Source organism: Mesocricetus auratus, unplaced genomic scaffold (genome assembly GCF_017639785.1).
Source record: "Mesocricetus auratus isolate SY011 unplaced genomic scaffold, BCM_Maur_2.0 Super-Scaffold_100691, whole genome shotgun sequence".
In the NCBI taxonomy this organism is placed as follows: domain Eukaryota; kingdom Metazoa; phylum Chordata; class Mammalia; order Rodentia; family Cricetidae; genus Mesocricetus; species Mesocricetus auratus.
The window spans coordinates 56610819-56637432 of NW_024429267.1; the positions used below are offsets into that span (position 1 = coordinate 56610819).

The 26614-nt window shown below is 49.8% G+C and overlaps 1 protein-coding gene across 1 annotated transcript in view; it reads right to left on the reverse strand.

Annotated features, from left to right (window-relative positions):
- The window catches only part of Scn11a (sodium voltage-gated channel alpha subunit 11), a 66527-nt gene extending 45406 nt beyond the window's left edge, over nucleotides 1-21121 (reverse strand). The window contains exons 1-9 of the mRNA XM_040740135.1: nucleotides 21002-21121; nucleotides 14753-15026; nucleotides 10094-10212; nucleotides 7623-7715; nucleotides 6565-6693; nucleotides 4242-4336; nucleotides 3398-3571; nucleotides 2536-2602; nucleotides 38-179 (exon numbers count right to left, since the gene is read on the reverse strand). Coding sequence (XP_040596069.1) covers nucleotides 38-179; nucleotides 2536-2602; nucleotides 3398-3571; nucleotides 4242-4336; nucleotides 6565-6693; nucleotides 7623-7715; nucleotides 10094-10212; nucleotides 14753-15019 — 1086 coding nt within the window. The 5' untranslated portion in view covers nucleotides 15020-15026; nucleotides 21002-21121. The remainder of the gene's footprint in view (nucleotides 1-37; nucleotides 180-2535; nucleotides 2603-3397; nucleotides 3572-4241; nucleotides 4337-6564; nucleotides 6694-7622; nucleotides 7716-10093; nucleotides 10213-14752; nucleotides 15027-21001) is intronic.
- Nucleotides 21122-26614: the final 5493 nt, after the last annotated feature.

Genomic DNA, 26614 nt, shown 5'->3' on the forward strand with positions numbered 1-26614 from the left:
GGATGGCGACAGGGAGAAAAAGAGAATAAACAGGAACCTGTCGGTAAAGCTTCTCCCAGGAGTCCTGAGTCATAACCCGGAACATGGCAAGGAAAGACCAGCCAAAGTTGTCAAAGTTCGTATAGTTATAGTCTGGGTTGAACGAGGTTCTACTGCATGTAGAATTGTCGGGACAGGGTCTAGATGTTGGAAACAAAGGAATTGAGAACAGATTATATTTCCCCCAGCCCAGCTTTCCTGCTTCAGAGAGCCTTGGGCTCTCTCAAAGAAATGTAGAGAAAGGATGGCCCCCCTCACCCCTCCCCTGCCTGCTGAGTTTCCCTGATGCCCCCTTGAGGTCTCTCATTGACCCTTCCGACGGATTGATAAGGAAACCATGTTAGCCAGGTTTTCATTGAAAGATTAAACGCAGACGCAAGGCACAATAGCAAGACAAAAGCCCATGTCATGGGAACTGTGGGTCCCCGCACAGGATGGGACCTGTCAACCTCCATCAATGGAAACAGGAGGAGCTCAGGAGGCCCCACCCTCTCCATGAGGGACTTTGACAGTCAGTGGTGGCTGCAGAATAAATCCCTTTCTTCAGTGGTGTAACCACTGGTAAACTGTCAGTGCTGCAGTAAATTATCTCCCACCTGTGTTTGCGTAAGCAACCCTAAGTCAGCTGGGTGGGACGGACACACACACACACACAAACACACACACACACACACACACACACACACAGAGTGCGCACACACGGAGTGTACACACACGTCACAAATGTAGGAGGACACATTGGAAAGAAGAAGACAGGTTTCAGCAGGAGAAGGATTAAGGGTAAGGAGGGCAATGGGGGAAAAATCACTAAAATTCATTATATACACGTACGAAACTGGCAAAGGATTAAAGAATAAACTGAAGAACAAAAATGAAATTGGAGGAAAGAACAGAAAAGGAATGAACTTTGGGAAAATCATAATTTACAAAATTTAAAATAAAAATCTTGTAGCTTAAAAAAAAGTACACATAAGGGTCATTGAGTCCCTCTGTCCTTGTCCTTTGGTCCCACTTAACCATGGGTGCCAGTTAACAATCAGCTTCAGAAGCTTCCAGTTTCCCATGAAGAGAGAAACACACACTTATTTATTTGTTAATTCATCCACACATATCTTTTACAATAAGCCCACGGGAGCATGCCTCAACCTTTCGAGAGGATGGACATCACCTGCTTTCTTATGAATAAATACAGTTTATTCCATGAACAAACAGGAGGTAGTTCTTTTTGTGTCTTATAGCTACCACTTATTTAACTTTTCAGTTACCTTTGAAATACTTGCAGATCCATTCCATAAATTTGAAGTATCATTGAATTTTCTATATATTTCTTGTGAGCTACCAATTCCACATAACTAGGGGGAAAATCTGCTATCAACACTTGCAAATAATTTGTTGTTGTTTTAGGGGTTTTGTTTTGTTTTTCAAGTCAGGGTTTCTCTGTGCAGCCCTGGCTGTCCTGGAACTCACTCTGTAGACCAGGCTAGACTGGAACTCAAAGATCTCCCTGCCTCTGCCTCTCGAGTGCGGGAGTTAAAGGCATGGACTACCACTTCCCAGAGAGATTTTTTTTTCGAGACAGGGTTTCTCTGTATTGCTTTGGAGGTTGGAGAAATAATTTTTATTTGAATAACCCAAGTCTAAGATCATGTAAGCCAGGCATGGCAGCATGTGCCTGTAGTCCTGGCTATTTGGGAGGCTGAGGCAGGAGGATCCTAAGTTTGAGTGGTATATAATGAGACTTTGTTGCTAAAAGCAAAAGTTAGGACCCTGGAGAGGAGGAGTTAAGAGCACGGGCTGCTTCCATTCCCAGCACCTTCGTGCCAGCACACAGTCGCCTGTAACTTCAGTCCCAGGGAATCGGAACCCCTCTTCTGGCCTCTGCAGACACTTCGTGCACACACGGTACACAGACATACATGCATGGAAAACATGCACACACATAGAAATTAATTTTAAAATGTTTAAATGATTTAAAACTAAAGTAAATAAATAAATAACCCGGGACTGGAGAGCAGTTAAGAGCACTGGTTGTTCTTCCAGAGGACCCAGGTTCAATTCCCAACACTCACACGGCAGCTCACAGCAGTCTGTAACTCCAACGCCAGGGGATCTGGCTCCCTCACACAGACACATATGCAGGCAAAACACCAATGCACATAAAACAAAAAATAATAAATCAAAATAAAATAGCCGGCCATTGGTGGCTCACGTCTTTACTCCCAGCACTCAGGAGGCAGAGGCAGGAGGATCTCTGTGAGATCAAAACCAGGCTAGTCTACAGAGTTCCAGGACAGGCTCCAAAGCTACACAGGGAAACCCTGTCTCAAGAAAACAAAACAAACAAACAAAAAGTAAAATAAGTAAACAGCCCTGCCTATGTAGCTCATCCCTGGGAACTCCCCCTACTGCACTAATCATTACATGAAGACCATTTGCACAAACTCCAAAAGACCCTGGGGTGGTCGACTCAGGAGGAACACGGCCTAGACCTCTTACCTGCTGCCGAGCCAGGTGCCACACATGACGAAGTCGTCACTATTTTTCTCCTTTACAAAGCAATCCTCTAAGAGAAGGAAGTCATGGGTCCAGGTTAAAAAAGAAAGAAAGACCGACATGAAAGAAAAAGAATAGCAAGTTTGTCAGACTACTTTGCAAGCAGCTAATTTTAATCCCCTGAAGTGATCAACGTGGCGTTGAGAGGGCAATGGAGCCTTAGAAAGTGAAGAGGACGAGAGGACAGGAGGAAGGAGGGAGGATGGGCCATCGCCATCACCACACGACCACACGTAACATGCATCACCCTCAACGGGCCAGAGGCCAGCCCTACGGAAAAGCCAGACAAGACTCGGCCTCGACCAGCAGGAAGAGAACGCAGCTACATGAAGTGCAGGGTCGTCAAAGCAGAGTGGGACTGACCTCAGGGCAGAGAAGGTGGGCACCGAAAAAGCATTGACATTGCAATAATAATAACAATAATAATAACGATACTTGAAGTGGGGAGGGGTCTTGTTCCCTTTGGCCAAACCCAGGCGTTCTCAGCTCACTCTGAAAACCATGCTGAGTCGGTGGGCTGAGATCTAATGTTAGAGGGAGCAGTCGCAGCTCTTGTAGACCTGGCTTTGAGATTTCTCTTCCCCCTCTCCTGCCCCGAGAAACTCAGAGAATGAGGGAATTCTCTACTAAACGTGTGTGTGTGTGTGTGTGTGTGTGTGTGTGTGTGTGTGTGTGTGTGTGTGTGTGAATCTCGGGGTGGATAGTCTCCCTTTGCTCCTAAAGGCAGAGCAGTCAGACCGTACGAACAGGGAGCAGGTGGGAGTCAACCATGCACAAACCAAAGGGTTAGGAGCGGGGAACTCACTGTTGGACGTAGAGTTAGGGCCACAGTTGGCTTTAATACATTTCTGGTTCAGAATTCCCATGAAGAGCTGCTGACCAACCAGGGCAAAGATGCTAAGGCAAAAGAGAGTGAGGACCATCACGTCCACCAGCTTCTTCACCGAGCGCAGCAGAGCCCCGACAATGACCTTCAGACCTGAGGGGGGGTGAGACATTTGGGGAGAAACACCCCCTCAGTCCCTGGCCAGACGTAGGCAAGGGTCAAGGAGGGGATTAACGACGGTCTGGGAGGCTGTGTGGTAAGAGACAGGCTGTCAGCATCAGAAAGGGGATATCTACACCTTTTCAGCATATGACGAGTGCTGGGATTAAAGGCATGCGCCGCCCCACCACCCGGCTCAGCTGGGGTGAAGAGAAGTAAATCTGGAGGAGAGACAGGATGGCTGAAAAGAAGAAACGGGAAGGGAGAAGGAAGAGAGGGAGAAAGAAGGAGGAGAAGGAACGAAGAGGGGGCTGATGAGAACACGTGTGGAGGGAGAAGAGATCCTTGTACATCGCCGGTGGGAATGTGAATTTAATGCCGACACTGTGAAAATCAACATGGAGGACCCTCAAAGCCCAGACGGAGAAGCACCATGTGACCTTGCTGCACCACTGCGAGGCGTATGATCACCCGAAGTCGGCGTGCAGCAGAGAAGTCTGCACACCCGTGTACAACGGCAAAACCACATGGGTGGCTGTGAACACACCCAGTAGAAAAGCAGCAGGAGCTCCCAAGTGTGCACCCATCTCTCCAGCCCCCCATCCGGAAACGTCTCAGTGTCAGAGAACGTTTCAGCTAAGAGTCAGCCCCGGAAGTGGCTTACCTGAGACAACGGAAATCGCTTTCAGAGCTCTGAACACTCGGAAGGAACGGAGGGCCGAGAGATTGACTTTGGTGCCTGGAAAACAAGTCGCGACCCTAGGAGACAAAAGACAGGGGGAGCCCAGCTTGCTGGGTGACACTGCTATGCCACACACTCCGGGAAGGCCAGAGATGGGTGGCAGGTGTCTTCTTCAACCTCTGTCCGCCTTAATTGTTGAGACAGGGTCTCTCACTGAGCCCAGGACTTACCGGTTGGGCTGGACTAGCTGATGGGCAAGCCCCAGGGATCATCCTGTCTGTCTCACAGAGCGGGTTTACAGACACATGCTGCCACAACCAGCCGCTTTTATGTGGGGGCCTTGGAATCGGTCTCGGGAGCCTTATACTTGCACAGCGGGCTCCTTACCGACTGAGCCATCTCCCCTGCCCTGGAACCCAAGTTCTTAATCACCAAGTAACGCCGGGAGCACATAGATGGTGATCTTCAAACATAAACTCTGAGATGAATGGCAGCTGCCTCTAATGACTTCTGTGATGGAACCAGGGAAAATATAGGCAAATGATAGCCACACTGCCTGGTGCTATGTGACAGCTGGTGTGTTACTGTCACACTGGCTTGATTTTTTATTTTATTGACTCCATCATTTGAGTATCAGAACAGTGTTTATTCCCCAGAAACAATTTCAACACTCACCTTGAATCATCCACAACTGATTCAAATTGGACTACAGGGGGTTGGGGATGTGGCTCAGGGGATAAAGGGAATGGACGTGTGAACTTGGCAACCTGAACTCAATATGTCCAGGACCCACATAAAGAGCCAGATGCGGCGTTGCACATCTGTAATCCCAGCATTCCCATGGCCATATGAGAGGCAGACAGGAGGATCGTGGAGAAGCTCTCAGACAGGCTAGCCTGGAGCGCGCAGCAGTAATAAGAGAGGCCCCGCCTCAACGGACGCCCAGAGTTGTCCTCTGACCTCTGTAGCACGAAAAGTTGAGTGGGGTGAGAGGTCTGGGGAGGTGACTCGGTGAGGAGCAGAGTTTGGATCTCAGTCAGGTGGGCGTGGTGGTTTGAAAGAAAATGGCCCCCATAGGCACACAGGGAGTGGCACTGTTAGGAGGCACAGCCTTGATGGAGCAGGTGTGGCCTTGATGGAGCAGGTGTGTCTCAGTCTCTTCCCGCTACCTTCAGATCTGGGTGTAGAACACTCAGCCACCTCTCCAGGGCCATGTCAGCCTGCATGCCGCCATGGTGATAATGGACTGAACCTCTGAACTGTAAGCCACCACCTCAATTAAATGTTTTCCTTTGTAAGAGTTGCCATGATCATGGTGTCTCTTCACAGAAACAGAAACCCTAGGACAGTGGGCATGGTAGCCCACCTGTGATCGCAGCCTTAAACTAGCCACATCGGTGAGCTCTGGGTTTGATTGAGAGACCTTGACTGAATGAATAAGGCAGAAGAGCATGTGGATGGTTCCTGACATCAATCTCTGGCTTCTACATGCATGCACACACATGTGTATGCATACAGAAACATGTCTCAAACACAAAAACAAACAAAAAACTCATTCTCTTGCTTAAAACCCTCCACATATTCCTGCTTCTTACCCTCAGCATGAAGACTGAATGAAAACCTCGGCTTAGCTTCTAAGACCTTTTGTGATTACCCCAGTTTACCAATCCAGACTCTTGCCATTGTGCCCTAAACACACACACACACACACACACACACACACACACACACACACACACACACACAGGACCATGGACTGTAACAAAAGCCCCAGGTAGGAAATCACCTCACGCCATATGCAACAATTAACTCAAAATTAAACGTAGAAGCCCAAACTAGAAAACTTCCTGAAAAAGTCTTGGTGATCTCACAGTTGTCAAAGATCCTTGCCAGAGAGTCCTCGGCTCTCCCTCCATGCTCTGACACCCACGCGTGTGCAGCCCTATCCTGGTGACCTGCCAACCATAATGTAACCATCACTAGCCCTCTCGTTCCCCCCCCGAACTGTGAGCTTCGCCATGGCAGGGGCCACGCTTTTCTGTTGTTTTGTTTTTTACAATCCTGTACTTCAAGAGGCCACAGTTGGTCAGCGGGTGAGTGAAAACACGAGGGATGGGTGTGTGCCCGGAGGCCTCTGGCCAGTGGCTTCCTGGTGTTGTGCAGAATCAATTAGTGCCACACTGAGGGACCCAGGCAACCTTGGTCACCTCAGCCAATCCTGTGAATCTACACAGCGCCCCCAGAGGAAGCAAAGAGGCTTCTTTCCCACCCCGAGAGTCTCCCAAAGCCCTTTCAACACGCTTACGCCGTTCCAATGACAATGAAGTCCAGCCAGTTCCACGGGTCTCGGAGGAAGGAAAACTCATCCAGGATGAAGCCTCTTGCCAGTATTTTAATCACGGCTTCTAAGATATAAATCCCAGTGAAGATGTATCTACAAGACAAATCGTTCGTAAAAAGAAGGGATGGGAAAAGGGAGGAACCACTCTGGGGACGGGGCGCAGCAGGCAGCGTGTTCGCCTGGAGTGTGCAAAGCCCTGGGGTCGACGCCCACCCCGGCACCACATAAACCAGGCTTGCTGGTGTGTGCCTGTAGTCCCAGTACCGGTGGGATGGGGTACAAACAGGAGGGTCAAAGGGGCTGGAGAGATGCTCAGACGTTAAGAGCACCGTCTGCTCTTCCAGAGGAGCAGAGTTCGGGTCCCAGAACCCACATGGAGGCTGACGGCTGCCTGTAAGAGGGACCCGATGCCCTCTTCTGAGCTCCATGTGGTACACAGACAAAACACACATACACATAAAACACTTAAATAAAAATAAAATAAATATTCCAAATGCAGAAGAATTAGAGTTGAAAGTAAGAGATTAAAAAACACAAACAAGACTAAGAAAGCTCAACCAGCCATGCCCCGTGTAAAGATCATTTTTAAAATTTTTCACATAATCTCATATGTGACCAAGACTGGTCTTTCTGCCTCTGCCTTCTAAGTTCTGGCACTACAGATATGTGCTGTCAAGCCCCATGCAAAGAAGTATTTTTAAAGATTTATTTTTTATTTATGTGTGCATGTGTATGTGTGAGCATGCGCACGTGAATGGAGGCGCACTCAAAGGCCAGAAGAGGGCGCCAGATCCCCCTAGAGCTGGAGCTACAAGCAGTTGTGATCTGTCTCATGTGGGTGCTGGGATCTGAACCGGGCTCTTGTTCAAAAGCAGCAGTTTATGTAGTCTTGGGGATGAAACCGAGGGCTCTGTGGACTTGAGTCAAGCACTCTACCAACCGAGTCGCATTCCCAGCCCCTCGGCTAGACTTTAAAAGAAGAAAAACTTTATAGAGTATGTGGACTCAGGAACAGTACTCACTCGGAAATTTCCGTGTCTGAACTCCTGTCCCCAAATTTAGCCATGAACATACAGTTGATGACCACCGTGCCGATGATGAACATGCTGAAGAGCGTGACCAGGGCTGATTAAGGCACACACCTTGCTGGACCATCCTGAGAGCAGGACGGGGAGCTGCCATTGTGGGGAGGGTCTCTGAGCCGCTTGCATGCAAGAGTTGGCGCCAAACAATTCAGGCCCATCCCCACCTCTGGAGGAGGCTCCCTGCTGAACGGTAGCCCCTTCATCTGAGGAACGACCCTCCCCTTCCACACATCTGTCTGATAGAGGTTTTAAAAAGATAATAATCTGCCCTTGAGTTGGAGGTGTAGGTAGCTCAGTTGGTAGAGTCCTTACCCAGCATGCACTTTGCACCCTGGCCTTAGTCCCCAAGCACTGCATGAACCAGGCACAGAGGTTCACAGCTGTTATCCCAGTGCCAGGGAGAGCACAGAAGCATCGGTACCTCAACATCATCCTTGGGTCACAGACAGCCCAAGGCCAGCCTGGGCTACATGAGGCGCTGGTGTCTTGTGTTCTAGAAACTCCCCCACAGAGTCAGGCTCAGGCTGACTTAGCTGGGACCGCAGCCTTGATTGGCACATGCCCATCCAAACCCCTGGCAGTGCACGAGGGGAAATCCCAGAATATCTTGCGTGCTAAGTAGGCGCTCTGCTCTGAGTATACCCTCAGACTGCTCAACGCTCTGCCCTGAGTACACCCCAGCCTGCTCAAGCCCTGAGTACACCCCAGCCTGCTCAAGCCCTTAGTACACCCTCGGCCTGCTCAATGGTCTTCCCTGAGTACACCCTCAGCCTGCTCAATGCTCTGCCCTGAGTACACCCTCAGCATCCTCAATGGTCTTCCCTGAGTACACCCCAGCCTGCTCAAGCCCTGAGTACACCCTCAGCCTGCTCAATGGTCTTCCCTGAGTACACCCTCAGCCTGCTCAATGCTCTGCCTGCTCAATGCTCTGCCCTGAGTACACCCCCAGCCTTCTCAACCCTTCCTCTTTGCCAGCCTACATCCTTTCTTCCTTCTCCAGAGAGTTCTCTACTAAATCACTTAAACAGGAGTCGCCTCCACAGACCCTGCTTCCAGGGGACCAGCCTGAATACTTCCTGCCAGTCTCGGCAGTAGGCCTATGGGTGCCAGTGCACACTGGCCTTCTCTCTCACTAGTCTAGAACGGCCTAGCCGCTCACACAGAATGCTTACTAACCCCCACGTCTCTGCCCTTTAAATCTGAGGCCACAAATTCCACATCTTAAGAGTCTAGAAGGGCATATGTGTCTATGAACTGAGCCGCCGCGGGCTTTATAGGGTGAGGAATGAGCTGGGATAGTCAGCACAGTCCCTCACAAAAGGTAGAGGCCTCTCAATACGCCGTCCTTGCCAGGGAGCAATGCAAGCTTAGCCTCGCTAGAGCTTTCTGTTTGTGTGTGCACAAATGTGTGGTATGCATGTGCGTGCGTGTATGCGTGTGTGCGTGTGTCTATGTGTGTGCATGTGTGTGTGTGTGTAAGCGTGTGCATGTGTGCAGTTCAGATGTGGACGGGGGTGCTACATGCTCAATGGTGCATATCTGTGTTGACTTGGGGTGTCCTCTTCAGTCACTCCCGCTTATACACTGAGACGAGGTCTATCAGTTGAACCCAGAACTCACCCATTCCCTAGTGGAGCCAGACAGCTTGCTCTGGGGATCCCAGAGCTGGGGTTGCAGGCAGGCTGCCATGGCTGCCCAGCACTGATGTGGGTGCTGGGGATCTGAACCCTGGTCCTCACACTCACATAGCAAACGCTTTGACCAGCTAAGCCGTCTCCCCAGCCTGTGGGGGTGGGGCTTGATTTTAGAGAAAAGTTGGAAATAGGACCGTCTACGCTAGGAAAAGTCTCCGGGATATAACAGGCACTGTACAGGTCCATCAGGGCTCAGTGTGCATCTCTCGCAGGGCACCCCTAAGACGCCTCTGCTCGTGGAAGCTGCTTTGATGCCTCCCCAGCTCCGCAGTGTCCATCTGTCCTGCTGTTTCTGCACTCACTCGGAGTGCCTATGGGTCTGTCTCCCGAAGCTGAGGCTCCTGGGCCACAGCTGCTCACAAACACCGCCCCACACGGTGTCAGACCCACCGTAGTGGCGCTTTGGGAACAAGGACTATTTGCTTCCACTGAAACTGGAGCTGGGACAAGGCTCATGGATCATATAGAAGCCCTGTGTTCAGCTCCCAGCACTGAATAAACCCTGCATGGAGGTGCATTCCTATAATCCCAGAATTTGGTAGGTGGAGGTCAAAGAGCAAAAGTTTGAGGTCATCCCCTGCTACATAGGAATGTCAAGGACAGCCTGGGCTACAAGACCCTGACTCGGATTAATAACAATAATGACAACAGTACACACATAGACCCATGGGGCTTGCACACATTTCTCACAGTCTGGACCTAGGAAAAGGATATGAATGGACAGAGATTTGAATCACTAAGCTTCTGACGGGATTGAAAGGCCCCAAAATGAACAAGGCCCGCTTGGCACTGAAGCGATATATTGTCCTCTTCTTGTTCAGCACCATGAATGTCTGAGAAGAAATCACAACACAGAAATTAACACATTGGCAAAACGACACTCTTCAAGAACACATTTGGAGAAAATTCTAGGGAACCACATCTTGAACCCTGACTAGGTATCCACAACTTCTGGTGGTAGAGTTATTGGCCAGCTACCCTGTGACTCTGGAGGCCAACAGTTCCCATTACATGGCCTTGGCTTCAATATTAGTGTGCTACGGGCTGTGACGTTACAGTCCATGCTGGGGACGGAGTCCTGAAGCCACAGGAAGCAGGGTGTGGGGTCATACCTGGACAAGCAAACCCCTGACACGGAACTTCACAGTACGTTTGTGTGGCACAGGACTAGAAGGAGCCCACGTAGGCACTGAGCTGCAACAGCCACACATGGTAGGCATCTTAAGTTACTACCCAATCTCAAAGACGATTTTTGTATTTGTCTTATGATACAGAGAGACTTAGAGTCCGCGCCGTTACACAGCAGGTATGAGCAGTTCTAGTGAAATTACCGATCTGTTCCTAACCTTTAAAATATTCCAGCGACTGGTAAGAAGGCTCAACAGGAGAAGGCGCTCACCACCAAGTCTGGAGACCTGAGTTCGATCCTGATCACCCAGATGATGGCAGGAAAGAACCGATTCCAGCAAGTGGTCCCCTGACCTTGACACATGTGCTAAGACACGCACTTGCATACAACACATACACACACACACACACACACACACACACACACGCACACACACACACACACACTAAAATTAATTGATTGATTGATTGACTGACTGACTGACTGACTGATTGAACAAATAAATGTAGACTCTGCCAGGGGAAAAAAGCCACCAAGCATGATGTAGTGTCATATATGATGCTGACTACTGAATTGACAGTATCTGGAATTATCTAGGTTTCTGCACCTCTCTCTGTGAAGGATTTTCTACACTGTGTTAATTAAGGCGGGAAAACCCATTTTAAATATGGGTGACACCATCCCATGGCCTGGGATCCTAAATGCAGGTGACACCACCCATGGCCTGGAGTCCTGACTAAATGAAAAGGAGGAACTGAGGAACAGCAGCATTTAGCTCCCCACCTCCTCACTGTAGATGAGATGTGACCAGCCACCTCAGGCTCCAGTGACTATGACCTCTGGCCTCACAGTCTGCAGCCCCACAGGGTGAAGTCAAAAGAACCCTTCCTCAACTGAGTGACTTCCTGTCAGGTGTCTGATGACAGCCACAAGAATAGTAACTAACATACAAAGACCTCACTCTCTCACCCCCCAGCACAAGCACGGCAAATCTGTCTGTGGCTCTTACCCGAGGAAGAAGGGGGTACTGCCCCTCGGCATGGGGGTGTTGCCTCGGCTAGGGACTGGGGCTCTGCTGGCCCTTACTGTGTAGGTCCACAGATGCCAGACACAGGACAGACCTGCCAAACGCTGAGTTCCCACCTCTAAAGAGCCCAGTGGACTATCTTAGTTTCCTTTCTGTTGCTGGGATAAGGCTCGTTACCAGAAGGAACTCGGGAGTAAAGGGTTTACTTAGCTTACACATCCCAGTCACAATCCGTCATGACAGGAAGTCAGGGCAGGAACTCAGGCAGGAACCTGGAGGCAGGAACTGAAGCAGACGCCATGGAGGACGCTGTTTACGGGCTCGTTCCCCATGGCTCACTCATCTTGTTTTCTTCTACACCCCAGGACCACATACCCAGGGGTGGTACCTTGCTCAGGGAGCCGCGCCCTCCGGCATCAGTCATTAATCGAGAGGGTGCTTCACAGACTTGTCCGCAGGCCAATTTGATGGGAACATTTTCTCGACTAACTTTTCCTCTTCCCAGATGATCTCGGTTTGTCACATCAAGCTCTCAAACAACTAACCAGCACACGCATTGTGCCAGTTTTTCCTAATGTGTCCCTGGGCTCTGGGAACAAAGTAGCCCTGGACAGTAGCTTGTCACTCACTAGTTTCTGCCATCTGCCCCAGCCCCCTTTTCTGTGTAACGGTAGATCAGCTCCCCTACCTGTCCCGAGGTCAACAGTCACAAACGCCTCACAGAGCGAGAGCCACTCCTGTCTCCCATCCCATTGCTCCTCTGGTGTTAGGGGGAATCCCACTTGACCTGTGGTCTAGCCTGTTCTCAGAAAAGAGGGACAGACCATGATGCCCAGGCCCAAAGCAGGAAGACTACTGCAGCTCTGGCTCTATACCCAGCTCGTCCTGGCCACCTCCCTCCTGCCAGTGAGTTGCTGGGCACACTCATCGTCTGCAAGAGAAAGCACGGCCAGAGTGCCTGTCTTATCCCACACAGCACCATGAAATGGGCCGTGGGGTTCCTTTGGTGCTAGGAGCCTGTGAGCCAAGACTTCTTAGAAGGGTCCTGAGCCTTCCTTTGAGTAAACGCCATTTCAGGGCAGAGAGTGGCCTCGTCTTGGAGGACAGTCACCCCTGATGACGGGGGAACACTACGGCTCTGCTCCTGTACACTTTGGCTGTACTGATGCTTCCTCTCACTACTTTAAATATTTCAGCTAATGGTGCCTTTCACAACACTTGCCAGGGCTTTAATGACTAGAAGGGCAGGGACCAGCTCCTCCGACCTGCTCGCTGAGACATCTCTACCTCTTCCTCTGCAGGAGCCTCCTAGGGAGGGGTGGGGCCTAAATAACTCTGCAGATTAGGCTCCCCGCTGTTTGACAGTATAAATTTTGGGTTCCTCATAATTAAGGCACTGGGCTCTCACGTGACTGTTGAGCGCACATACCACATGAGATCATGGGTGCTCCGGGCTCAAAACGAACACCTTGCCTTCCAATTCAAAGGGTGAGTTCAGAGTAAGAAGTAATGGCCCTAAAGCCAGAGCCTGCCCCCTGCGGAGTCACCCACTCACAAAGCTATTGCCTGACCTGTGGGCTTCCTACCCAGCTCCAGGGCAGAGAGAGGATTCTCCCAACCAACTCTTCTCTGACAGCCGTGGCCCCAGAAGCGCCTGAGATTCTGGGGGACAATGAAAAGGAGAAATGAGTGTTTTTTTTTCTATCTCTCTGTCCCTTCCACGGAGGCTCCCCATTTGCTCTGAATGGTTCATCCCCATCCACATTCGGTCCAGCGGCTCTGCTGTTTCCACTTAAAGGGCACCCACCCAGGCAACCACTCTTTGAGAGGTCAGGTTTCCCTTGGTGTCAGCAAAAGATGCTCTTGGCACCACAGTCACTACACTAAAAATCCCCCCCCAGACTCCCAGCTGATGTGATGCGACAGGCTTTCCGTCCTCTGCTGGAGCGTATAAATGAGGACCGAAAGGTCTTATGAGCCTTTTAAAAAGAGGGAATCATCTCAGGGTGATGATCTCACAGCCCAGGATTTCAAGGAGCCAAGGAGAGCCCAGAATTCATACTTCCTCATGCTACAGTCATTCTAGAATTTCTTGCAAAAAAAATATACCTAAGGAGGCTGGAGACATGGCTCAGTGCCTAAGAACACCGGCTGCTCTTCCAGAGGACCTGAGCTCAATTTCCAGCACCCACATGGCGGCTCACAACCGCCTGTAACTCCAGCTCCAGGGGATCTCACCCCCTCTTCTGGCCTCTGTGGGCACTGCACACACATGATACATAGACACACACAGACAGACACAACACCCGTACACATAAATAAAAGCTAATTTGGAAAAGGAAGAGTTACATACCGGGGTGGTGGGATGGCTTAGCGGGTTAAAGACACTTGCCACGCCTGACAGCCTGAGTTTGATCCCAGGACAAATACGGTAGGAGAGGACCAAGCCCCAAAACGTTGTTCCCTGACCTCTACACGTATGCCATGGCACATGGACACACACACACACACACACACACACACACAAATAAATGCAATAAAATCAAAAGGCAGAATTACATGCGGCAGACAAATCATGGAGGCTTCCATATTGTCATATGGGGTTTGCATAGAATTCACATGTGCTCGCTTGATTAACATGTACTTAGCCTTCCTTGACTGTGCCTACTCTGTATCAATTATCAGTTTGGCTCTCATTAATCTCACTTAACAGCCTAAAAGCCTGTTGTCCAATCGTTTTTTTAAGCTGCCACGCTGGCTGAAACGGGCATCCCTTCTGAGCGCTATTAATCGTTGATGTCAACACGATCCACCCTCTGTAGAGTGCTTCCCCTCAGCACGCCTTGCCTTGGGGTGGGGAGATCAGCCATTTGCTCCCACTTTAGAGACAGGAAGTGGGGATCTGGGCAGCAGCCGTCTGTCTGGAGTCATGAAGCCAGTCTGGAGTGGTGGCTTGACCTCCCTTCCCTGCCTGCCATACTCCATCTCAAACATGCCTGCTTTCTGTTTGACCTTTGAACCTTTCTGTAGAGTCGGCCTCACCTCCCTCCCCAGCACAAGCATTAGAGAAAACAGGTAAGATCCCAAGTTGGTTCTCAGAGCTACAAAGACGGGGCGACAGCAGAGGAGAAGTGTTGCCTGCCTCCCACACACCCCAAGAGCCAGTAATACAGTTGTGAGCACAGGCGGGGACACCCCCATGTCCTGGCAGAAGTACCTTATGGTCTCTGTAGAATGGGTCCAGATCCTCCAGGGGCTTCGCTATCAGATCCTGGGGAATGTCACCATAAAGCTTTGGCAACTTCCTGGAGGCCTTTAGGTCAAGCTGAGGCCGAGGCTGGGGCTCAGCTGCTGCCTTGTCCTTGGAGGACTTCTTCTCCTTCTGGATGGCGATCCTCTTCTCTATTGCAGCCAGAGAGTCGGAAGTGAAGGGACGGAAATTCCGCTCGTCTGGGAAGATCACTGGGTAGTACCTGTCCTCCATCTTCACCCTTGGGACAGAGACGCGTGGCAGAAACAGAGTTCTCAGGATGGGGATGGAACGCGGCTTGCCCCGCGGTTGACTCTCGAGGGATAGTGTCCTGGAGGTCTACAGAAATGCGTGCTGAGGTGACACAGCTTGGGTACCAGCTGTCTGCGGGACAGACCAGAAAGGGCCACCATATGGGCACAGTAGAAACTTAGGGCACAGAATCGACAGGAACAGGACGGATAGACAGGGACACTTTTTATTCTGTATGCTTTTCATGTTGTAGACAAGGTCTTGTGTGAGATGGACAGACAGCTCAGTGGCTCTGACTGCTCTCCCAGAGTTTAGTTCCCAGCACCCACATGGCGGCTGCTCACAAGTGCCTGTGACTCTGACACCCTCATACAGACATACATGCACGCAAAACACCAATGTACACAAAGTAACAGCAAATAAAAAATTTAAGAAAGGTCCTGTGTGAATACATTGTAAAGCCGTCCTCTGGGAACGCAGCAAATGCTCTCAACCAATGAGCCATCTCTCCGGCGCCAAGAGTCAGCATCTTGTCACATAATCACGTGACCTCCAATCAATAGAAGAATAGGAGAGATAGAAGCACCAAACTGATGACCAGACTCCAAACATGTCTGAGCGCCAGGAGACCAACTCCTGCAGCAATAGCAAAACAGAGGAAAAATAACAAAGACCAGGGGCCTGGCGCCTGTCGGTCCACAGCACAGGGCACTGTAACAGTCCCTCCTTGCTGCTGAGACCAGAACTGGAATTACAGGCAGCGGAACACACCTCCCATGGTATATCTGTCTGCCATGCTGAAATACCACACTCTAGTGAGACCCACAGAAAAAAGAAGTACCCTCAGGATCTAGCCCAGCTTATACTGAGTCAAAATGCATTAATTTACTCAAAAGAAGTAACAAGGGGGTTGGAGAGATGGCTCAGCGGGTAAATGCGCTTGTCACTAAGGCTGATGGGCTGAGTCCACTCCCCCAGACACACATGGCAGAAGGAAAGAACCAACTCTACTAAGTTGTCCTCTAACTAATTTTCACATGGTGCTGTCCAGCACAGGTCTGCGGAGAGAGATGCCGCATGTGGTAACATTTTGTTTAAAAAGTACCAAGGAAATAACTACAAAGCACAGTTTGAAACCTCTTCAGCACTTCAGAAGAACGCAAACCTCCGGTCACATCTTCCAGGGAAGACTGTTTCCAAAGAGACTCACATGAAAGTAGAAGATATGGGGCTGGAGAGATGGCTCAGTGGCTAAGGGCTCTGACTGCGCTCCCAGAGTTCAGTTCCCAGCACCCACGTGGCAGCTCACAGCTGTCCAAAAATCTAGTTCCAAGGGATTCATCTCCCTCTTCTGGCCTCCGTGGGCGCTTCATGCGTGTGGCGCACAGACACGCATGCAAGCGAAATACCCATACACGTGAAACAAAACACTCCTAAAAATTTAAAAAGTTTTAAAGTGGAAACGCGTCTATTCCAACACAGCGGTGGACCCCAACAGTTGACTATAATAAGTAAAATGAAGCAAGGGAGCAGGGTTGTTCCGGGCTAGCAATTCACTAGCAACTGACCCAAGAGACATGGCAATGGATGAGATGCTGTATAAAGAATTCAGAACAACTGGTTCTTTAAGGGTCAATGGATTGCAAGAAAATACAGGAAGATGGTGGGACCAGTTAAGAAAGACAAGATATGAATGAGAAATTCAATAAAAAGATAGATGTCTAAAAAAAAAAGCAAAAGGTCTTGGGAATGAAATACTCGTTGAGCAAGTAAAATATCTGAGTAGAGAGCCCTGCCCCACTTAGGAACCAGCTCAAGCAGAAGAGTGTTTCAGTACACGAACACAAGTGGTGAGTTAGAGCAGGGCACAGTAATAAAGAAAACACTGAGAAATTATGAACAGAGCATTCAAGAACTCTAGAGGGTGGAGCCAAGAAGACCTGAAGTTCAAGGTCATCCTTGGCTACATAGGGAGTTTGAGGCCAGCCTGGGTTATGTGACATTCGATCTCAAAAATTAAAGAGCAATTTTACATATTTTGTGTTAAAGACACAGAAAAATACTTAGGGAAATGGTGTCAAAAAAATGAAAAAAAAACACCCTCCCAAGTCTTGAAAAAGATATGGACATAGGAGGCATTTAATCATGACCAGATGAGAGCTTCCCCATGCCACGTTATAGCTACAAACAACAAGGATCTGAGAGAGAAACGGAGACCCTTCTGAAAAGGACTCCAGTATCTCAGAAAATACTATCAAGAAGTGAAAACTGGAACTGTATCTTATAACAGTGGAAAACTAAACAGAGTAAACACATGGCTCCAGCATGGGAGGAAGTCTTTCCCGGCCGTTCATCCAACGTAGGGTTAATGTCCGGCACTGTAGAAGTGCACCAAGGGAAAGAGATAAGCCAGCCAAGAAGCGGGTAAGGCATAACAGAAGACTCTCAGAAGAGGAGGGGCCAGCGGCTAAGGAAAGGTGCTCACCGTCTTTAACCAGAAAGGAAACGCTAATCAAAGACACATCAAGATTCCATCTAAAGCTGGAACTACACCTCATTGGTGGAATGTATGCCTAGCAAGTGCGAGGCCCTGAGTTTAATCCCCAGTACAATAGATGATAGAAGGTAGGGAGAGAGAGAGATGATAGAGGATGGATTGATAGATAGATAGATAGATAGATAGATAGATAGATAGATAGATACATAGATACATAGATACATAGATACATAGATACATAGATACATAGATACATAGATGGATGGATAATGATAGATGGTAGGTAGATAGATAGATAGACAGACAGACAGACAGACAGACAGACAGACAGACAGACAGATAGGGGATGGATTGATAGACAGGTGATAGAGGATAGATAGATAATGATAGATAGATGATGGATGGATGGATAGAAAGAAAGAAAGAAAGAAAGAAAGAAAGAAAGAAAGAAAGAAAGGAAGGAAGGAAGAAAGGAAGGAAGGAAGAAAGAAGTATGAACCGAGAGCTGACCTCACACTGCTGGTGGGAACGGAAAGTAGTTAAATCACTATGGAAATCCATGTGGAGCCTCCAATGAAAATGGAACTACTGGCCGGGCGTTGGTGGCACATACCTTTAGTCCCAGCATTCAGGAGGCAGAGGCAGGCGGATCTCTGTGAGTTCGAGACCAGCCTGAACTAACTACAGGAGCTAATTCAGGACAGCCTCTGAAGCCACAGAGAAACACTGTCTCGAAAAAAGAATGAAAGAAAAGAAAATAGAACTACTGTGTGGACCAGATAGAACACTGCTAAATTTACACCCTAATGACCCAAGGACAGCACCTAACAGAGATATGTGCTCATCCACAGTCCCTGGGGCATCATTCATGACATCCAGCTTGGGACTCTACGTCAAAGCTCAGCAATGACTACACATATCTTTAAATGAAATATACACGTGTTATTCATCAATAAACGAAAACGAAAATACACTGCCTGCAGCAAGACAGATTGGTCTAGAGATTACCATGTTCGTCCAGATAAGCCAGACTCAGACAAACACTCCATTTTTTCCCCTCATATGTGGGATCTGGGTTGGGGGACATAGTCATAATAGGATGACTACTGAGGAAAGGAATGGGTGGAGGGTAGGAGAGAGAGAGAGCTGTATAGGATCAAAGGGTATTGCGTGCACGTATGAAAACAGAGATACCCACTGTTCTGTGCAGTCCATGTACACTAATACAAACATTAATGGACAGGCAGAAAAGTACAAGAGACAGAACAGGAGGGACCAGAGAAGGTGGAGAAGTAACATCAGTACACTCCATCCTCATCTCGCTAACAGACAATCCAACGGCTGCTACTCGAGCTTTGATGAGCGAAGAACCCGGGAGCTCAAGCATCATCAGCCAGGAGCAAACTCTGGTAATGCTGAGGCTGCCCACGGGGACGGCGGTGGGCTCTGGAGAGCTGGAAGTTGTTTGGAGAGAGGACAGTGTCCTGGAGAGTAGGAGTCAGGCACGAAGGCACGGGGCCCTGCACAAACCCTTTGAGCTCCATTTATAAAGTTTATCAAAGTCACATGGCCCACTTGCTGGCCACCTTCATCCTTCCATCCCTGCTCGGTGCCCTGAGGTGATCCATATTTGGCTCATGGTTGGGGTCCCTTGTACTCTAGTTGTGTCTAGACAGTGACCGGCAGAGGAAGGTCAGGAATATCCTCCTCACTTCTTCCTGGTGCTGGCCCTCAGCCACTCTGGAAGGCCGCCTTCTCCATGTTTCTCTAGGCAGTCCTGCCTGCCTTCTCTTACCGCTTCTGACATGGGGTGTTATGGCCGCCCGCCCTCACCAGGCAAAGAGACACGCCATTGGGCATTTCCGTGACTGAGACCTACCTGCGCCTTTTTACAAAGTCCCTTTAATAAAACATTCTCCAAACGCCTAGTTTGAATGAGCTGCCTGTTTCCTGGTGTAGCTCGGAAAACCATTCATTCAATCACACATAGGAAACAAAACAAGGAAACGATCTCCCACAAGCCACAGCCACCAAACACACGCAGGGTTAATGTGTTCGCAAATTTCTCCTCAGTCTCCTTTTCATGCCCATCTTTTACATGGCTGTCATTGTCGCTTGCATGCGATTGTACGTGGTCACCTTCCCGCCGAGCCCTACATTACAAACGCTTTAGCAGCCGCAGCTACCATTTACCAGTGCTTTCTCTGTTCCAGGTAAAACTGTGGGTGTGTAATGTGCATTATCTCACTTCACCCTCGAAGCAATGTCATGAGGCAAATGCCCTTGCTGCTGTCTGAGAGAAGGGCTCCCAGCTAGCGGATTGTTTTCATTGTCTCTCTAGGCAACTGTCTGGTCAGACCCTCACTTTACCCCCAACCAGTGGGAGAAAGGACTGAGAAATCACAAAAGGTTTGCAACTGCACACCAGGAACATTTCGGAGGGGATCCTGCCCATATAACCAGAATATCAGAGGTCACACTGACGTGCATGAGTTAATAGGAGCTACAAAATAGGCTCCCCATGGATTATTCCTGAAAATCTACAAGGTAGACAGTGTTAGAAGATGGCAACTTAACAGCAGAAGGCATCAGGGCTTAGGGAGGTCAAGAGCCTTGCCTGTGGTCCTGGATGAGCCCCTAACTCAATCAGCTCCCAGCTGTCCTGAAATTGCACCCGCCTGTTCATCCCCAAGGAAGGCAGGAGGAGGCAGGAGAGGAAAACCGCAGCAGGGCTGTGCAGGGTCTACGGCTCCTTCACTGTGTGTGGCGTGCCTCCCAGGACCTTCCTGTTCACACGCTTGTCACAGGCCCCCCACTGCCCCCACCAGGCCACCCTCACCCATGCACCAAGGTGGTAGGTGAGTGGTGAATGTGTCCCGTGGTGCCTCCCTGTCCGTGTTGGCTGATGGGGCCGGCCAAGTTCCCAGCTTTGGTGAGCCCTAAGCCGTGTTTATTTATGCCGGTTACAACAAGAAGCGTGTTGTCTCCCCGTTAGATTCCATGAGAGATCCAGGAAGCAAGTGGGCATGAGCAAACGCTCACAAATGACCCCTGCAGAACGCCAACCACAAGATTAGCTTCCCCAACAAAGACACCACTCAATAATCTCTGGTTAAGAGTCCAGAGGGGACCCAGAAAATATTTAGGAGATTTGTGGAAGTCTTCTAAATTTGAGACATGATCTATGCAAGCCTCGTCTAGAGAACCCCTGTTGCTGACATCAAGCCCCCAGGGTGGAGGGCATCCATCCGAGCAGCCTCTCTTGTCTCCCCCTCCCAGGCTCTCTGAGAAGCACCTGGCAGGTTCTGTCACCTGACCATGCCTCTCCAACCTGGTCCCCACCTCTGATTTCAGTGGGATATGGTTACAAAAGGACTTGATCTCCAGCCCGACACAGAGCTCTCTAATGACAAGCCTCAGCTTGGAAAAGACAGAGAGGACCGGGGTAGTCCCAGCCCGTGACTTACCTGTGTCTCCGTAAGGAGGCTCAGGGCACGGTATGGCTCTACAGATTCTCGCTCCTGGCAGCAGGCTGGAGCTTGGGAGCGGCGGCTGGGAAGCTGGGTGGAGCGCACACGGAGAACGGCAAGTGGGAAGGGAGCCAAAGTGGTTTTAAAGAGTGGAGAAGGAGCCCTGAAACCAGAGAAGCGACTGAGAGGGTCCTTACATCTCGCCTTTAATCAGTGCTTAATCTAACTCTGCAGAGAGCATCATTAATAAAGAAACAGGTTGGTTTTTCTCTTTAGCCTCAGCCAAGAGTGTGAGAGAAGACAGAAAATTCTCCCCCAAAAGCCACACTCTGCCCTGCCTTGGGCTTCACCTGTGAGCCACCCAGGCCTGAACCTGGCTGTGGAAACCCACACATCCTGCTGTCCCTTGCAAGTGTCCAGTCAGCATCCCACCCTCTCTCTTTTCCCTGTGCTGTCTGTACCATCATCCAGACCTTGGAGAATTGTACACGTTACTTATGTGGGAGCCTCGGGGATGTTCTGCCGAGGTCCTGTCACCAAGCCCCAAGACTCTTCCATGTAAGCTGCCGTGTTGTTTTGTTGTTATTGCTTATTTTTTATTTTTTTTTTAATTTCTGGATAATGAGATCAATGCAGCTCTCAGACCGCATCACAGAAGGTTCTTCGTGCAGTGGATGGGAGTTAATGTAGAAGTTCACAAGCAAGGATAAGGGTCGGCGGAGTCACGCCCCCAACCCCAAGTCACGCCCCCAGCCCCAAGACTCAGAGACCATCCAAGAAGAGGGTGTGGGAGACTGTAAGAGCCGGAAGGGCCAGGGAGGATCACAGGGAAACAGTGTCTCCTGGATGTGACAGGATGGACGGACTCAGAGCAGCTGTGGTTGCTGGCACAAAGCCAATCATCACTCCAGGATGGAGGTGGGAGGGGCTCAGGAGACACTGACGATGGCTTCAGGGAGAGAGAGGCTTTTCTTTAAGGGTGTGGCCCTTGATGGATCAGCCCTGCTCCAGTGAATGACCACACACCCATGAGCACAAGGACACAGCAAACTGCACTTAGCAGAGTATCAAATCTTTAAAAAAAAAAACAAAAATTCAGGTGGATCTCTAAGTTCAAGGCCAGACTGGTCTACAGAGCAAGTTCCAGGACAGCTAAGACTACATGAAGAAAGACTGTCTCAAAAAAAAAAAAAAAGAAAAGAAAAGAAAAGAAAAGAAAATCAACAACAGCAATAAAAATTTAAATAAAAAATGAGGATATGAGGTTGTGATGGGTGAGGATGGATCTGGAATGAGTGAGGAGGAGGAGTGGGGGTTAAAATGATCAAAACAAACTGTACTCACGTATGAAAAAGAAATCTGCCTGGCAAGTGGCACTCTATAAACCGTTTTCAGGTGTTGTCATGGTCAGGAGCCCAGCACATGCATAGTTGGCTTTTACAAGCAGACAGTCGATAGATGCCGGTGTCTGAAGGAGGGTGGGAAGGGAATTGGGCAGATGCCAGCCCTGTCCCAGGGATGCTGAACACCATCTTCTGCCCCCCATGTATAAGCTGAGATGCCGGGCAGATATTGAAGGCCAAGCCTCATCTTTCTCCCTGTCAAATGGGTTAACTCTTTCAAAACTTCTATTAGGAGTGAATGTGAGCATAACTGTCAAACACCTGGTAAGCTCACCGACTCTAGCTATAGTGTGTGTGTGTGTGTGTGTGTGTGTGTGTGTGTGTGTGTGTGTGCTCGGGAGCACTAGAGCGCACTCATATGTGTGTGCATCACGTGTAGAGATCGGGAGATAGCATCTCACGTCATTCCATAGGCACTGTCCACCTTCCTTTCTCACTGACCTGACCTCTATGAGTATTTAGAGTAGCTGGCCAGCAAGCCCCATGGATCTGCCTGTCTGTGCCTCCCCAGTGTTGGGATTAAAATACACACCCCCACCTGGCTTTGCTTGTTGTTTTTTGGTTTGGGTTTGGGGGAAGGAGGTTGTTGCTGTTAGTTAAGGGTTTTTTTTGGTTTTGAGAAAGGGTCTTACTCTGTGGTTCGGGCTAGTCTCAAACTCACATAGACCCACCTGCCTCTGCCAAATTAAAGGCATGTGCCACCACACTCAGTAATTATGCAGAGATGTCTGTGTCTGCTTTTGGGTATGTGCGCCTGTGTGCAGGCGCCTGCTGAGGCCAGAGGCATTCCATCTCTTGGAACTAGAGTTATATGCAGTTGTGAGTCACCATGTGGTACTGGGAACCAAACTCAGATCCTCTAGAAAAACAGTAGTGCCCTTAACCACTGAGCCATCTCTCCAGCCTATTGCCTGATGGTTTTTAAGGCAAAAGAAAAATGCCTCGTTACTTTCTCATCCTAGGTCCTCTGTAGAGGAACTGGGATCACAAACATGCAGGCAGCCTGTGGCCCGGCATGGTACACACAGCCTGGCTTTTAAACAATGAATCAGAATTACAAGTCTTCGTGTGAGTTGGGATAGCTCTCAGAATAAGAGAAGGGAGAAGGAGAGGAGGTGTGCTTTGGAGGCTGTCCTGGAACTTGCTCTGTAGACCAGGCTGGCCTCAAACTCACAGAGATCCACCTGCCTCTGCCTCCCGAGTACTGGGTTAAAGGCGTGTGCCACCAATGCCCGGCTAAACTCATTATCTTTGAAAGGCTCCCCTGGCTTTTTTTTTTAATATCAATTCTTTTCCAGTATTTTTCCAAGTTGTCTTTGGGCTTCCTGATATGTCAGAGAGTCCTTGTAGATTCCTCTTCATGGCAAATGCAAATAATTTCAAGTGCCAGGGCTTAGTGACAAGGAGAAATACACAAGCATGGGCCACTTGAGCAAGGAGGCTTGTCTCTAGCCTTCGCCCTTAAGCTGCTTTCGGCACGGTGTTTTAGAGCAGCAGTGACAGTAACCCCTCAGGGTTGTGCTCCTCTTAAAGCATTAGCCTGACATTTCGGTGGGCAGGCGTTCATTCAGAAGGTGAATGCATGAAACAGGACCAAAGGAGAGAGAAGGAAGCCAGAGGAGGAGCAGAAGCCAACAAAAATCTGTTTTGGGGGTTATTATGGTGATCAGTCTCTCTGGGGACCCTCTGAGGAGCCATGAAGGATAGGCTTGCCTATTAGGAGTCTGGGACATTTGTCCTCTGACTCACATTCCCTGGTGGCAGTGGGGCAATGGTCCCCAGCCTCCACGGTGACTCCAATGGCCTTAACATCCAGATTATCATCTTCTCAAGTAGTCTCCTCTCACGCTGAACAAACTGACCCCTGCCACCAACAGGGTGACACGAAAGTGTGTGGGCCCCTGAAACCTGGGCAGAGAAGCATTACCTGTCCTGTGCCCCTCTCTTGGCCTGCCTGCTCTGTGGGAAGCTAGCCACAGGACTGTGAGGACACTTAGCCCCGTACCGAGTCTGCGGTTGGAGGAACAACAGCCAGAACCAACGTAGCAGCTACATGAGTGAGTCTCACCTTGGGAGCAAGTTTCCCACTGTCGGCCAAGGCTCAGTCTCCTTCCAAACCCTTGGGCTGCGCCTGTTCAAGGACTGAGCTCTCAAAGCTCTGAAGAAGGTACCCGCTAAGACAGAAAACCAAGGGACACAAGGCAAGCCCTTAGTGTGGGAGGTCGTTAGTATACAAGGGAACCGCCCGGCATGGGGTTAGCTGAGACCAATGGCAGGCTGATGGAATGCTGCAGGGCTGTCAAGGGCAGCTGGTGAACTCAGAAATACCACAGAAGGCAGTTCTTACAGGAGGCTTGGGAGACGGCTCAGTGAGAATCCATGAAAGAAGCTAAGCGTGGAGGACCTGAGTTCAGTTCCCGCCACCCATGTCAGGCAGTCAGCTCACAGCTACCTGCAACTCCAGCTCCAGGGGCCATGATGCCCTCTTCTGACCTCCGTGGACACACACGCACACGTAAAAATAAATATTAAAGAGAGAAGAACAGTCATAGTGGTAACTGCATTGGGGGGGCCAGGGACAGAAGGATCTCAGAGGCTCACTGGCCAGCCTCACAGAACCTAAGAACCACAGGTTCTAGAGGAAGAGGGTCATGACCCAGAAAATAGGGTGCAGGCTCCTGGAGGATGGCACCCAAGACCATACTCTGACCTCTACAGACACCTGCATGCAATCTCAGCACACGCACACACACACACACACACACACACACACACACGCACGCACGCACGCACACACGCATACAGGGTTCTCTAAAGCCTGTATGCCAGCGCTTTATCAAGGCATCAACCCCCAGTAGCTACAACTCCTTGCAGTACAGCAGTGAGGACCGCTCTGTCCTCTGACGCCACACACAGTTCATTCGCGCACTCCCCTTCCCGGTTTGCTGATGTCCGTTTACTGACGTCTGCCATTCCAGATTCTTCCGGCTGTGCGTCACCGAAGCCTTTAACCTGAGCTAACGCAGCAGAGAAGAGGCTTTGTTGTCAGGGAACTGGGGTGTCGCACAGAATCCAGGGGGAACGCAACTGCTGGTCCTCATTGGGACTGAATTCCAATTCTGCTTGTCCCTTGTTGGGACTGAATTCCAATTCTGCTTGTCCCTTGTCTCTGCAGCTGTGCCACAGATCTCTGCTCTTTGCTCCCTGTGCTCCTGGCAGACCTGACGGAAACAGAGAACCCTCTGCTATGACTTTCCGTGTCTGACTTTTTCACTTCCAGATGCAAAACTCCTGGAGAAGGGACCGACTGACCCTACCTGAGCCAGGATTCCCAGCTCTGAACCGATGTACAGAGGGAAGGAGGCGGAGTCAGGATGCTGTGCCGTCTACCAGAAGGGTTAGGAAGAAATTATTCTTACAGAAACCCCAAATTCGAGGGGGAGGTGATAGGGAGATGGCTCAGTCCGTGTCGTGCTTGCCTGAGTGCAAATCCCAAACACACGTGCTGCTGGCGGTTTTTCTTGTCCCTCCAGGTCCTGCCACCCTCGAGCCCCAAATAAACACACAGAGAGGCTATATTGATTATTAAACTGTTGGCCAGTGTCTAGGGATTCTTATTGGTTAGCTCTGTCTTAATTATTAACCCATTTCTATTAATCTAAGTATTTCCACATGGTCTTGGCTTCCTGGAGAATGCCCGGACCTGTTACTCCTTTGGCAGCCTATATGGTGTCCTCTCGCGCACCTCTCTGCCTACCTCTCCCAGAATTCTCCTCGTCTCCTAGCCCCCGCCTATCTTCCTGTCTCTACCGGCTATTGGCCAAACAGTGTTTTACTCATCAGCCAACAAGAGAAACATATATACAGAAGGACGTCCCCCATCACCCGTATTATAAAGCCAGGTCCAAACACTGCCCACCTGCAAGCTCGGTGCTGGGAAGGACAGACACATGGGTTCCCTAGAGCTTGCTCACCAGCCAGTCTAGCCAAATTCATGCACTCTGGGTTTAGTGGGAGACACTGTCTCCAAAAAGCAAAAAAGGATGGTGGGGCTGGAGAGATGGCTCAGCGGTAAAGAGCACTTGCTGCTCTCCCAAAGGACTTGCATTTGGTTCCCAACACCCACCAACAGGCTCACAACTGCCTGTACCTCCAGATCCGAGGAATCTGACTCCCTGCAGGCATCCACTATCAACAAAGTAAGGAT